Below are 13,423 nucleotides of genomic sequence, written 5' to 3' on the forward strand. Positions count from 1 at the left end.
AGGATCGGGGAGGGTGGGGTGGGGGGGGGGACAGCTGTTCCTGTCACGTGACCGCCACCCCCTTCTCACCCGCCTGCCTGTTATCAACCGGCAGATTAGGGCACAGAGGAGGAAGGGCCTCGCGGGACGGCTCCGGGGGGCCAACCGGGGCTTGGGGGGGTCAGGCGAGGGGCCGAGCGGGCTGGGCAGGGGGTCGCAGGGGGCAGGAGCCGGCTGGGCGACGCAGAAGAGGCCGGAGGGAAGAGACAGGTGAGCCGGTGATGGGGGGTTGGCGGGGAGGGGGTGGTCGGGCAGTGTCAGACCCCAGTCTGTCACCAGAGGATTTGCCAGTCCAAAGTCTGGCAATATCTACCAGGGTTTCCCGGCTAGGATTTGAATTCAGGGAGTTGGAGGTGCGGGGAGAAGGGAAACTTCCCCTGGTCTCACCAGAAGAAGGCTAGAAGGAGGAAGGGGGTTTCTGTTTACTCCCAACCCTCCAGTCCGGCTCCTTCCCGCTCCCCTGGTCCTGGATGCTCCTGAGAAAGCCCAGCTGAGGGCAGAGAGAGGGCCTGGCTGAGCTGGCCCACCCACAGAGCACCAAGGCTGGTGCCCGGGCCTGGGGGCTTGACTGTTTCAGGGCCCGGAGAGGGAAAGGGGAAGGACCCAAATAACCTCATTCTCCATCTTCAGGGGGAGGGAAAACAGAGGCCCCGCAGGAGTGGTGACCCCAGAGCGACCTCGTTCCTCTGCCATCCGGCACCCGAGCCGCGGAGGCGGCGCGGATGGGCATCCGTGCCCAGACCGCGCTCCCGCCCCCAGCAGGGTCCCCCCGCGGCCATGGCCACCCCGCTGAGGAGACGGAAGGACTCCCGGGCGGATGTGAGCGAGGAGCTATGGGAGGAAGAGCTGGAGAGGCTGCGCAAAACCCAGGGCCCACTGAGGGAGCTACCCTACTCCATGATGGACAAGCGGCTCATCAGGTGGCAGATCGCCCTTCCGGCGGGGCGCTGGGGGCGGAGAGTGGGGTGGCGCTGAGGTGGGGGGCTGTGGTGGGTGGTGGGCAGGGGCTGTGTCTGTTTATCGTTATATTGTACTCTTCCAAGCGCTTAGTACAGTGCTCTGCACCCAGTAGGTGCTCAAGAAATACGAATGAATGAAAGAATGGCTGGGGGAGGAGCGTTGGGGGGATCTGGAGGGTGGGGGGGAGAGAGCAGGAGGGGTGGGAGCACTGGAGGAGGGAGAAAAGAGCAGGAGGGATGAGAGCACTGAGGGAGAAGAGCAGGAGAGGCAGAAGCAATGGGGGAGGGAGAGAATCTCTCCATCAGTGGTATTTACGGTGCTCTTACTGTGTGCTCTGCACTCTAGACTAAACACTTGGGGGAGTCTAACATGAGAAAAGCAACAGGGGAAGCAATATGGCCTAGTGGAAAGGGCACAGGCCTAGGAGTCAAAGGATCTGGGTTCTAATCCCGACTCCATCACTTGTCAGCTGTGTGACCTTGGGTAAGTCATTTCACTTCTCTGGGCCTCAGTTCCCTCACCTGGAAAATGGGGATGAAGACTGGGAGCCCCACGTGGGACAAACTGATTACCTTGTATCTCCCCCAGTGCTTAGATCAGTGCTTGGCACATAGGAAGCACTTAACAAGTACCATTATTATTATTATACTATCGCCCCCCTCACCCTTGCCCCTAGGCAACTGCGGAAGCCTGAAGAGGACCACGAGGACTGCTGGGAGTCCTGGTGGCGGAGGCAGCGGGTGGTTCTGCGGAGACTCCACGACTCGGCCCGGCGGGTCCGGGCCAGCTGCGGCCTGTGGGAGGGGTCTCTGTACAAGATCGGAGGTAAGGTCTGCGACCCCCGACCCGCCGGGCCCCACCGTCGGGACCAGTGCTCTTTCCTGGCTCCTCCCGGAACTGCCCCCCTCCACCCTTAGGCCTTCCCATTGCAATTTCTTGCTCTGTTTTTATTTCTTCCCCCCGCGCAGGAGAGGAGCCATGTGCTGCAGGAGTGGGGGTGCTCCCGGGCCCCCCACCCCTCAGGCTTAGCGGAAAAGGGGGGAGGTGGGTGGCTACAGAGAAATGAGATTCACACGCACCTTGCCTCCCCTCAATTATCCCAAATATTCCGGGGCTCGCCTCCTCAGGGGTTTCCATTTCTGTGAATGGTGCAAAAATCGGGGTAAAATAATCCACCTCTGCTATTTATTGAGTGCTTCTTGTGTGTAGAACACTGTACTAAGAACTTGGGAGAGGACACATGGTTTAGTGGCAAGAACACGGGCCTGGGAGTCAGAGGTCATGGGTTCTAATCCCCACTCCACCACTTGTCAACTGTGTGACCCTGGACCAGTCGCTTCACTTCTCTGTGCCTAAATTGCCTCATCTGTAAATGGGGATTAAGTCTGTGAACCCCACGTGGGACAACCTCATTACCTTGTATCCAGCCCAGTGCTGAGAACAGTGCTTGGCACAGTAAGCGCTTAACAAATGCCAGCATTATTACTAAAACAGACACATTCCTTGCCCACAACGAGCAGGGAACCTCTAACTCCAGTCACGTAGGACCCTCCCAAGTGCTCAGTCAAGTGCCGTGCACACCGTAAGCGCTCAATAGATACCACTGATGGATCGACCCAACTGACCTCTCCCCTGCCGCCAGCCCCCAGCCCCAGAGTTGTTCCCCTCTCCAACCCCCACCCCACCTCTCTGTCAACAGGGCTCTTCGGCACAGGAATCCAGTCCTATTTTACCTTCCTCCGCTTCCTGTTGTACCTCAACCTCCTGACCTTGCTCCTGACCATCACCACCACGCTACTGCCCCTGGTCTGGCTCCAACCCCTGGACCGAGGCCCCCCGCCCATTACGGGTGAGGAGAAGTCCATCGTTAACTGGGTGGGAAACAGCTCAGAATCATTCAATCAATAGTATTTACTGAGCGCGTACCTGTGCAGAGCACTGGGCTGAGCACTTGGGAGAGAATAAAAGAGTAGTAGACGTGATCCCTGTCCTCAAGGAGCTGTCCGTCTACTGTGTCCAGAGCTCTGTACTGAGCTTTTGGGAGAGGGCAATAGCAGACATGATTCCTGCCCTCGGGGTGCTTAAAGTCTACGTATGCAGAGCTCTCTACTGAGCGTTAGGGAGAGGACAATATAGATACGATCCCTGCTCTCAAGGAGTGTCTAGTCTCCTGTGTGCAGAGCACTGTACTGAATGCTCAGGAGAGTAAATAGAGTTAGACCCCCAGGCTCGCTAGTTTCTGGCCTCTGACATGAGAGCTTTTAAACAGGGTCAAAAAGACCCCAAAATGGAGACTTTCTGACCTAATTCACTCTTACTAATTGTAGTCGGAGGCAGGCCCTGGCCCACGTGGGGCTTAGTCGAAGAGGGAGGAAAAACGGGGATTGAGATCTCATTTTACAGAGGAGGAAACTGAAGCCCTGGGAAAGGAAGTGACTTGCTCAAGGTCACACAGCAGGCAAGGAGTAGAAATGGGATTAGAACCCAAGTCTCCTCTGAAGGCTATCTCCTCCCTCTAGACTGTAAGCTCATTGTAGACAGGGAATGCGTCTTTCAATGCTTCTCGCAGTTGGCTTCCAGGCCACGAACTCACCCCCCATGATTTACAGCAGCCTAGTGGATGGAGCTCAGGCTTGGGAGCCGGAACGACCTGGGTTCTAATCCCGGCTCTGCCACTTGTCTGCTGTGTGACCTTGGACCAGTCACTTTACTTCTCTGTGACTCCATAAAATGAGGATTAAGACTGTGCGTCCCATGTGGAAAATGGACTAAGTCCAACCTGATTAGCGTGTATCTCCCCCAGCGTTTAGTACAGGGCCTGGCCCATGGTAAACATTTAACAAATATAACATAAAAAAAAGGGAAGTCAGGGTTAGGACCCATATCTCCAGGCTCCAAGGTCCATGTTCTATCCATTAGGCCACATTGCTTCCTCGCCCTACCTCCTGCCTGAACCTTACCCTTTCATTCATTCAATCAATCATATTTATTGAGCGCTTGCCGTGTGCAGAGCACCAAACTAAACGCTTGGGAGAGTACAATACACCAGCTTGTGGCCCCCCCCCCCCCCACATTCCACACAGCAGACGGAACACAGCTTTTCCCCATCTTCCAAATCCCACCTCCTCCAGCAAGCCTTCCTTGATTAACCTAGGCCTCCCAAACTTTGCCAACCTTTCAGAGCCCTCTCACGCTTATACATTCACTTATTTATGTCCACCCTCAGCCCTTGTCCACTCTCAGCCCTTGTGTGTATAAAGGGCTGATTCTTGTGCATATACACAGTCGATTCTTGTGTATACAGGCTCTCTGCTATGTTATACATTCCCAAATGCTTCATGCTACGCTGTGCCCAGCATGGCGTAGTGGATAGAGCACAGACCTGGGAGTCAGAAGGCTCCACCAGTTGTCTCCTGTGTAAGCTTGGGCAAGTCACTTCATTTCTCTGGGCCTCAGTCACCTCATCTATAAAATGGGGATTGGGACCGTAAGCCCCACACGGGACAGGGATCGTGTCCTGCCCGATTTGTTTGTATCCGCTCCGGTGCTTAGTTCAGCGCCTGGCAGATAGTAAGTGCTTAACAAATGCCACAGTTATTATTAGTAGTAGTAGGAATAGTAAGCGCTCAATAAATACAATTGATAGATTGATTGGAGGGTGGGGGTGGGCTCATAGGAGGCAGTGACCAAACCAGCTGCCTGCTCAGCTCAGCTTGTTTCCCCCCCTCCCTCCCAGATCCAAAGTGTCTCATCTCCAGCCAGAATCACACTTCCCAGGGGGACATTTTCTCCAGCAGTGTGAGTCTGCCCCGGGCTGCTGAGGGTCAGGGCTGGGGGACCCCCGGTCTAAGGGGGCCTGGGCTGGTAAAGCCCCCCCGTAGGCTGGAGAACAGAGGTGGGGACAACTGGGCCGAGGCTGCCAGGATTAAGGGAGTCCGGGGTGGCAAGGGACCAGAGCTGGGATTACCTGGGGCTGTGCGGGGGCGGGGTCCAGGGCCTAGGGCACCCCCAGTTCCCCCAGGAGCGACAGAAGGGGTATGGGAGTGGTGGGGAGGGGTGGGGGTGGGAGGATGAGCCCACATGCTCCCTGTTCCCTGGCCCGGCTAGGCCTTCCAGAACACCTGGCTCTTTTACGGCTGGTACAAAGCGGGGCCAGAGAGCAGCTACAGCTACAGCGTGCGGCTGGCCTACCTCCTCGGGCCTCTGGCCGGACTCCTCCTCTGCTTCGGCTGGACATTGAACCGGTGAGAGGACGGCTAGACTGCTGGACTGGCGGACGGCCCGAGAGAGGGACAGAGGGAGAGCCGGGAGGGAAGAGAGAGAGGAGACGGGGAGGAAGAGAGGGATTGGAAGGGCGTAAGAGAGAGGAAGGAGAAGATAGGAGGGAAGTGAGGAGGGGGTGAGGCAGAGAGAAGAAGGACAGAAGGTCTGGGCAGGGGAAGGAGAGGGAGAAAAGAGGAGGAGGGAAGAGAGAGGAGATAGAGGAGGAAGAGGATTGGAAGAGGGTGAGGCAGAAGGAGAGGGAGGAGAGGAAAGATGAAAAGGAAAGGAAAGTGAGGAAGGGGTGAGGCAGAGGGAGAGGACGGAAGGAGAGAGAGTGGGAGAGGCAGAGGGAGGAGGGCAGAAGAGAAGGAAAGGGAGGACGGAAGTGAGGAGGGAAGGAGAGAGAGCGGGAGGGAGGGAAGGAGGGGAAGGGGAGAGGCAGAAGGAGGGGGAGAGAAGGGAAGGAAAGTGAGGAAGGGTGAGGCAAAGGGAGGAGGACGGAAGATAAGGAAAGGGAGGAGGGAAGTGAGAAGGGAAGGAGAGGGATTAGATGGGGTGGGAGGGAGGGAGAGGGAAGGAAGTGGAGGGGGTGAGACTGGAGAAGGAGGAAAGGGGATGAGAGGGAAGACAAGGAGTGGGAGGCAGTGAAGGGGAGGAAGGGCTGAGGCAGAGGAAGGAGAGGGAAGAGAGAGGAGAAGGAAAGAGAGGAAAAGGAAAGGGAGGAAGGGGGAAGGAGAGGGAATAAAGGGATGGAAAGGTGAGGCAGAGTGGACAAGGGAAGTCTCAGAAGATGGGAGCGAGAGGGTCTTGGGGCAGTTAGGGCTTGAATCCCGAGCGGCATTCCCTGGCCCTCCCCTGCAGCATGGTGCGAGGGCTTCTGGGAAAACAGCTGCTCAGCCAGAAATACAGGCCCCTGTTCAGCACGAAGGTGTTTGACGCCTGGGACTTCTGCATCCAGAGCAGGGCCTCCGCCAACATCAAACAGCGCGTCATCAGCAATGAGTTCAAGGTGCCGGGCGGCGGGGAGTGGGACGGCCAACCCACTGGACCGGGACAGCGGGGGTGGTCCCTCGGGTTGGGGGTTAAGGGGCGACGGCAGCGGGGAGGGGCAGGCCGGCCGAGCCGCCCCAGTCTCTGGCCCGTGCTCCCGGCCCCTGACCCGCGCCCCTCTCTCTGTCCCCATCGCTGTCCCTGCCCCTCCGCCCCTCCAGCTGGAGCTGGGGGAGGAGCTCCGCTACCAGCAGATGCGACAGCAGACGCGGAAGCAGAAGGCTCGGCGGTTTCTGTCCTACCTGTGGCCCAATGCGGTCATCGGGGCCCTGGTGGCCTTGGCCATCTTTTTCATCTACTATGCTACCAAGGCCTCCCAGGCCAGCAAGAAGGACGACGAGCAGTGCTCCCTCCATTCTGTACGCTGTGTGGTACTCCAGTACCTGCCCCTCGGGGTCATCGCCTTGGTCAACTTCCTGGGACCTCAGGTGTTCCCGGTCCTGGTCCGGCAGGTGGACTGTTCCCCCAACACTGAGATCAACCTCACCCTCATCTGGTCGGTGCCTCCCGGGGGGTGGTGCTGAGAGAAGCTGACCCTCCTCAACTGGGCATCCCGTGGGTCCCCTGTCCTCCCTCTGCTGGGACTCTTGGGGAGCCCTACTGGGTCCCGGAGGGGCAACCGAGGGTGGGGTCCGGCTCTGAGGTCAGGGGTCACAGGCAAGGGGCCATCCTGGGAGAGGGGAGAGCTGGGACTCTGGATGCCCATGTTCCCCGAGGGGGCCGAGCCCAGAGGGGGCCCTCGGCAGGCAGTCGGTGTTCCTGGTACCCCCGCCCGGGGTGGGGGGAGGAAAGGGGGGTCCCCCTTTGCTCTCAGCGAGTCCCGAGCCCGGTCTGTGCTTGGGTTGGCAGGTTTGTGGTGCTGAAACTCTCCAGTCTGGGCATGTTCTTCTTCTCAATGGGGCAGACGGTGCTGTGCGTCGGACAGACTAACCGCTCCGAATGCGAGCCCTGTGGCTACAATGACCATTACCAGGTGATGGGGACTCCGCGGGGGCGGGGGCGGGGTACCGCCTGGGGAGATGGGACCCTCACCTGCCCCTTTGAGAAGCAGCGTGGCCTAGTGGATAGAGCTCGGGCCTGGGAGTCGGAAGGACCTGGGTTCTAAACCCGGCTCCTCCCCTTGTCTGCTGTGTGACCTTGAGCAAGTCACTTCACTTCTCTGGGCCTCAGCGACCTCATCTGTAAAATGGGGATTAAGATTGTGAGCTCCATGTGGGAGAGGGACTGTGTCCAACCTGTGTCCAAGCTGGTATCTACCCCAATGCTTGGAATAGTGCTTGGCACATAGTAAGCGCTTAACAAATATCATAATTATCATTATTATTACTATTTCAAACCCATTACAAGCCCTCTGAAGGGAGGAACAGTATTGCTTAATAATATCAATAATAATCACGTATTTGTTATGCACTTATTATGTGTCAATCACTGTACGAAGTGCTGGGGTGGATACAAGATGATTAGGTCGACAGAGTCCCTGTCCCATGTGGAGCTCAGGGTCTAAGTGGAAGGATGAATAGGCATTGAACCCCCATTTTCCAGATGAGGAAGTTGAGGACCAGAGATGCAGAGTGACTTGCCCGAGATCACACAGCAGGCAAGGGGCAGAGCTGGGATTAGAACCCAGGTCCTCCAGCTCCCTGACCCAGGATCTTTCCACTAGGCCACACTTCTTCTCCTGCAGCTCCTCCTTGCTGCTTGGAGCTTGCGTGACCATCCCAGGTCTGAGCCGATAAGCGGTAATATCGATTGAGCCCTTACTCTGTGGGTTTTTCTACAAAAACATTCAGTCCGTGTGGTTTCCACTCCGCATCAAAGAGAAACTCCTTTTAAAACATCCAATCTCCTTGCCCCATTCTTCCGTACCTCATTTTCTACTGACGCCTGGCCTACTCACTGAAACCTCCATCTCGTCTGTCTCGCCGACGACCTCTCGCCCACATCCTACCTCTGGTCTAACTCCCTTCCTCTTCACATCAGACCAGACAATCACTCTCTCCACCTTCAAAGCCAAATTAAAAGCACTCCTCCTCCAAGTCCTTAGTCCTTAGTCCTCCTGACTAAGCCCTATTTCCTCTTTTCCCACGCCCTTCTGTGTCACCTTTCCATTTGGATTTGCACCCTTTATTCACCCCTCCCTCAGCCCCACAGTACTTATGTCCATACCCATCGATTCTTTATTTTATATTAGTGTCTGTCTACCCCGGTAGGGAACGTGTCTACCAACTTTGTTATATCGTACTCTCCCAAGTGCTCAGTACATTGCTCTGCCCGCCGTAAGCACACTATAAATACGATTGAGAGCCAAGAGTGAGGCCCAGGAAGGAGGCTGACTTGAAAGGAATGAGGAGTGCAAGCTGGGATGGAATGGGAGAAGAGAGTGGAGAGTTCTGGTCTTGGTTTCTGATCAAGGAATCAGGAGCCAGAGGGAGGGGCCTGTTCCAGGTGGGATGGAGGGGCGGGGGTCCAGGAGGGTGCTGGGCAGGGGGACGAGCAGGATGGACGAGCAGTACGGAGAAGGAGAAAATGACCGGCCTTTCTCGCCCTTGACCCCCCGCTAGTGCTGGGAGAATGCCATAGCGCAGGAGATGTACAAGCTGTGTATTTTCAACTTCCTCCTCACTGTTGCTTTCACCTTCCTGGTCAGCCTGCCCCGGAGGTGAGTCCAGCGGGCGGGGGGAATGGGTAGGACGGGTTGGGGGAGGACCCCCCCCCCCAAAAAAAGCCAGAGAGGGCAGGGAAGGAGGGAGGGAGCGTGAGTGCCGGTGAGACCTCAAGTATCGATGCACGTGTGTGTTTCCGTCAGTCAATCCGTCAATTCTGTGGCTTAGTGAAAAGCAGCGTGGCTTAGTGAATAGAGCCCAGGCCTGGGAGTCAGAAGAACCCGGGTTCTAATCCCGACTCCGCCACGTGCCTGCTGTGTAATCTTGGGCAAGTCACTTCACATCTCTAGGCTTCAGTTACCTCACCTGTCAAATGGAGATTAAGAATGTGAGCCCCGTATGGGGCAGGGACTCTGTCCAATCTGATTGCCATGTATCTACCCCTGAGTTTAGAGCAATGCTCGGCACACAGTAAGTGCTGAACAAGTACCATAATTATTATTATTTATTGAGTGCTTACTGTGTGCAGGGAACTGGATTAAGCGCAGGGGAGAGGACAATAGAATAAACAGACACATTCCCTGACCATAACAAGCCTATAGTCTAGAGGGGATTATTTTTGATTGTCCGGACACTTAGACCATTTTTCCCTGAAGTGACTGCCTGCCCCTCCCCTCCCCCTCTAGGCTACTGGTGGAGCGTTTCTCTGGGCCACTGTGGGTCTGGCTGGGCCGGGAAGAGTTCACGGTGTCCAAGAACGTCCTGGATCTCATGGCCGGGCAGACCGTCACCTGGATGGGACTCTTCTACGGCCCTCTGCTCCCCCTGCTGAACGGCGGCTTCATCTTCCTCACCTTCTACATCAAAAAGGTCAGGGGTCGAAGCGGGTTGGACGTGGAAGAAGGGGGATGGGGCCAGCGGTTGGGTCTCCTAGGGACTGAACAGGGTTGGGTGGTGGGGGGAACCAGTCGTAAAAAAAAAAAAAAACCAGCCCTATTTATTGAGCCGTACTCTGTGCGAAGAAGCACTGTACTAAGCGCTTGGGAGAGTGCAATATAACAGAGTTGGTAGACACGTTCCCTGCCCGGCTTACGGTCTAGCGGGAGAGACAGACTTGAATATAAATAGATAAATGACGGAGACGGACGTTAGTGTTGTGGGGCTGAGGGAGGGGTGAGAGGCGGGAGCGAATCCAAGGGAAAAGAGGACTGTGGGTAATTTCTCCCTCTCCTCCTCTCTTGCCGCACCCCAGTACAACCTCCTCTGCAACTGCAGAGCTCCGGAACGCCATATCCAAGCCTCCCGTTCCACCTCTTTCTTCCAACTGGTTCTCCTGCTGGGCCTCTTTCTGGCCATCATGCCCTTGGGATATGTGGTCAGCAGGTGAGGAGGACACATTTCCCAGGGACACTCATCATCATCAGTGGTATTTACTGAGTGCTTACTATGTGCAGAGCACTACACTAAGCACTTGGGAGAGTAGGGTACAACAGAGTGATTAAACAATCAATCAGTCCTTACTTAACCAGTCCTGGTGCCCTGAGGCAGAGGAATGAACTTAGAGGGGACTAAGATGGGGTGCTTGGCGTGGGGAGGAGTGTTTCATAGAAACTGTGCTATCTGTTAAGCGCTGAGGGAGATTCAAGATCATCTGGTTCGAAGTGGTCCCCGACCGGTCAAAGAGGGAGAGGGGACAGATATATCATCCCCATTTTACGGATGAGGAAACTGAGGTCCGGAGAAGTGAAGTGACTCGCCTAAGGTCCCCCAGCGGGGGAGAGGGAAAGGTAGGAGAAGGAAAGCTTCGAGGTGCCCTGACCTTTCTGCCCCCTGCAGCGTGCCCTCCTCCCGAGCCTGCGGCCTCTTCGCCAACTACTCAGCTCCGTGGGAAGTGGTTCCCGAGGCAGTGGAGACCCGCCTCCCCGCCGAAGCCCAGCTCGTCCTCAACTATATGGGCTCCAATGCCTTCTGCTACCCCTTCCTCTTCCTGCTCAGGTGCCGGCCCGGCGGGGGTTCGGGGCCCGGCCGAGGGCAGGAGTGCCCGGAGGCAGCGCGGGGGACGCCGGGCAGAGGCTGGGTACCTGTCTCCATGCCCTTCCGGGGGCAACCCAGCCCAGCCTGGCATCGAGGGAGGGCCGGGGGGCTTGGGACGTTCTGTTAATAAAGGCCTGGGATGCAAATTTACATGTCATTTAATGTAAATATCATGATATGTAAATTTGCATCCGAGGCCGGCTTGGTGTGGTGGGAGAGGGGCAAAGCGGGACTTGTGATCTGACCGGTTTTTTCTCTCCACAGCCTTGCCCTGACCGTGGGAGTCTCCCAATCCAGGGCCAACACTCGGACCATTCAAGTACTCCGGAAGCAACTGGTGTGGGTGAGTGAAGGCCGGGGGACAGAAGGGGGTAAGAATGAGCGTTGTGGCGGTATTTACTAAGTGCTTACTAAGTGCCGGGCTCTGTGCCAAGCACTGGGTAGGCGCGAGACAGGCAGATCGGACCCACCTGGGGCTCACTCTCCGAGGCGGGGAGGGGGACCGGACATCCGATATCCATTTCACAGAAGAGGAAACTGAGGCCCCGAGGAGAGAAGTGACTGACCCAAGGTCGTATGGCAGACGGGTGACGGAGCCGGTATCAGAACCCAGGTCTCCTGACTCCCGATTTGTTCTTTTTCCACTGAAAAGGGAGGGGCTGGGGATGGGGCTTCTAAACCAGCATCATCAGTGGTATTTATTGAGTGCTTGCTATGTGCAGAGCACTGTACTAAGCGCTTGGGACAGTACGGTACATAGAGTTGGTAGACATGTTCCCTGCCCATAATGAGCTTACACTCTAGAAGGTGGAGACTGACATTAATATAATAAAAAATTTAGAATTATAATGATATCTGTTAAGCTTTTACTAAGTGCCAAGCACTGTTCTAGTATTTATAATATCAGCTCCCCCCTCCCCACTTCCTCATAAAACGATCAGTCCATGTTTCCCCACTCCTCAAGAACCCCCAGGGGTTGCCCGTCCACCTCCACATCAAACAGAAATTCCTTATCATCGGCTTTAAAGGTCTTAATCACCTTGTCCCCTCCTACCTCACCTCACCCCACTGCAACCCAGTCCACACACTTCTCTCCTCTAATGCCAACCTACTCACTGTACCTCAATTACGTCTGTCTTGCCGCCTGCCTCTCACCCACATCGTAGCTCTGGCCTGGAATGCCCTCCCTCTTCCTAGACATTGAGTCTCCCTCCCTTCGAGACCCATCTCCTCCAAGAGGCCTTTCCCGACTAAGCGCCCCTTTCCTCTTCTCCCACCCTCTTCTGCATTGCCCCATACTTGGATTTTCATCCTTTATTCACCCCCTGTCACCTTCCCAGCACTTATGTCCACAGCCGTCATTTCTTTATTTTTATTAATGTTCTATAGACTGTAAACTCACTGTGGGCAGGGAATGTGTCCTCCGTCTATTGTATTTTTATATTGTCCTCTCTCAAGAGCTTAGAACAGTGCTCTGCAAGCAGTACAAGCTCACTAAATGTTACTGGTTGATTGATTGACATCTTCTTCCCTTCCCATCCTCTCTCCCTTTCACTCTTCCCTTTCCCCCTCCCCATTTCCTCTCTATCCACACAGCAAGTACGCGAGAAGTGGCATCTCGTGGGCGACCTGAACCGGCTACTCGAGGCGGCGGGAGGGATGGAATCGCCTTTCAGCCAGCGACCTCGACGAGGATCCTTCTGTCCCGGGTTCCCCTGTCCGGGGTCCCCAGGCCCCCGCTCCCCTGGGCCCGGGTCTTCCCGCCTCCTCTCTTCCAAATCGCTGTCCTCCTCCCTTGCGTTCTTCCCCTGCCCTGAACCCTTGCCAGTGCCTCTGTCCCCCCATTCCCCATTCACCTTCCCCAGCTCCCCAGACCTAAGAATCTCATAGCGGTGACCATCCCGGGGTGGATTGAGAATAGTAATAATAATAATTAAGAGTTGTGGTATTCATTAAGCTCTGTGTGCCAGGTACCGTACCAAGCGCTGGGGTGGATACAAGCGAATCGGATCGGACATCGTCTCAATCCCCATTTTCCAGATGAGATAACTGAGGCACAGAGAAGTGTAGTGACTTGCCCCAGGGGTCCCAGCAGACAAGTGATGGAACCGGGATTAGAATCCATTACTTCTGACCCCCAGGCCTGTGCTCTATCCACTGTGCCACCCTACTTCTTTAGGCAGCCCGGAACCTCCACCACCACCCCTTCTGGAGTCGTCGTTCCAGAGACTCTCCTCTCCTCGAGACCCTGGGCCCACACAGTCGATTAATGTTATTTACTGAGCGCCTGCTCTGTGCATGGCTCTGTACTGGACACTTGGGAGACTACGATACAGTTGGCAGAGATGATCTCTGCCCTCACGGAGTTTATAGTTTATCAGTCCTTCAGTAGTATTTACTGAGCACCTACTGTGTGCGTGGCACTATCCTGAGCACCTGGAAGAGTCCAGTGGAGGCACGAGGGGGGATCCTTG

General features: G+C 55.9%; 1 protein-coding gene across 1 annotated transcript; it reads left to right on the forward strand.

The window, feature by feature from the left end:
• The first annotated feature begins 327 nt into the window (after nt 1-327).
• TMC8 (transmembrane channel like 8) lies at nt 328-12,933 on the forward strand. Its single transcript, XM_029056830.2, has 14 exons — nt 328-959; nt 1,676-1,824; nt 2,699-2,848; nt 4,736-4,797; nt 5,107-5,243; nt 6,124-6,271; nt 6,474-6,808; nt 7,162-7,285; nt 8,874-8,971; nt 9,602-9,785; nt 10,168-10,298; nt 10,752-10,910; nt 11,214-11,292; nt 12,546-12,933. The coding sequence occupies exons 1-14, from the start codon at nt 817-819 to the stop codon at nt 12,837-12,839; spliced, it is 2,193 nt and encodes a 730-aa protein (XP_028912663.1). The 5' UTR covers nt 328-816; the 3' UTR covers nt 12,840-12,933.
• The last annotated feature ends 490 nt before the right edge of the window (nt 12,934-13,423 follow it).

This window comes from Ornithorhynchus anatinus, unplaced genomic scaffold (genome assembly GCF_004115215.2).
Source record: "Ornithorhynchus anatinus isolate Pmale09 unplaced genomic scaffold, mOrnAna1.pri.v4 scaffold_264_arrow_ctg1, whole genome shotgun sequence".
Classification (NCBI taxonomy): Eukaryota; Metazoa; Chordata; class Mammalia; order Monotremata; family Ornithorhynchidae; genus Ornithorhynchus; species Ornithorhynchus anatinus.

What these genes read in the sequence shown, in the direction of transcription:
- TMC8 (XM_029056830.2), top strand. Translation starts at nt 817, where the DNA reads ATGGCCACCCCGCTGAGGAGACGGAAGGACTCCCGGGCGGATGTGAGC. An exon ending in GTCTCTGTACAAGATCGGAG is followed by an intron (nt 1,825 to 2,698) that starts GTAAGGTCTGCG and finishes CTCTGTCAACAG; the next exon opens with GGCTCTTCGGCACAGGAATC. An exon ending in GCTACAATGACCATTACCAG is followed by an intron (nt 7,286 to 8,873) that starts GTGATGGGGACT and finishes ACCCCCCGCTAG; the next exon opens with TGCTGGGAGAATGCCATAGC.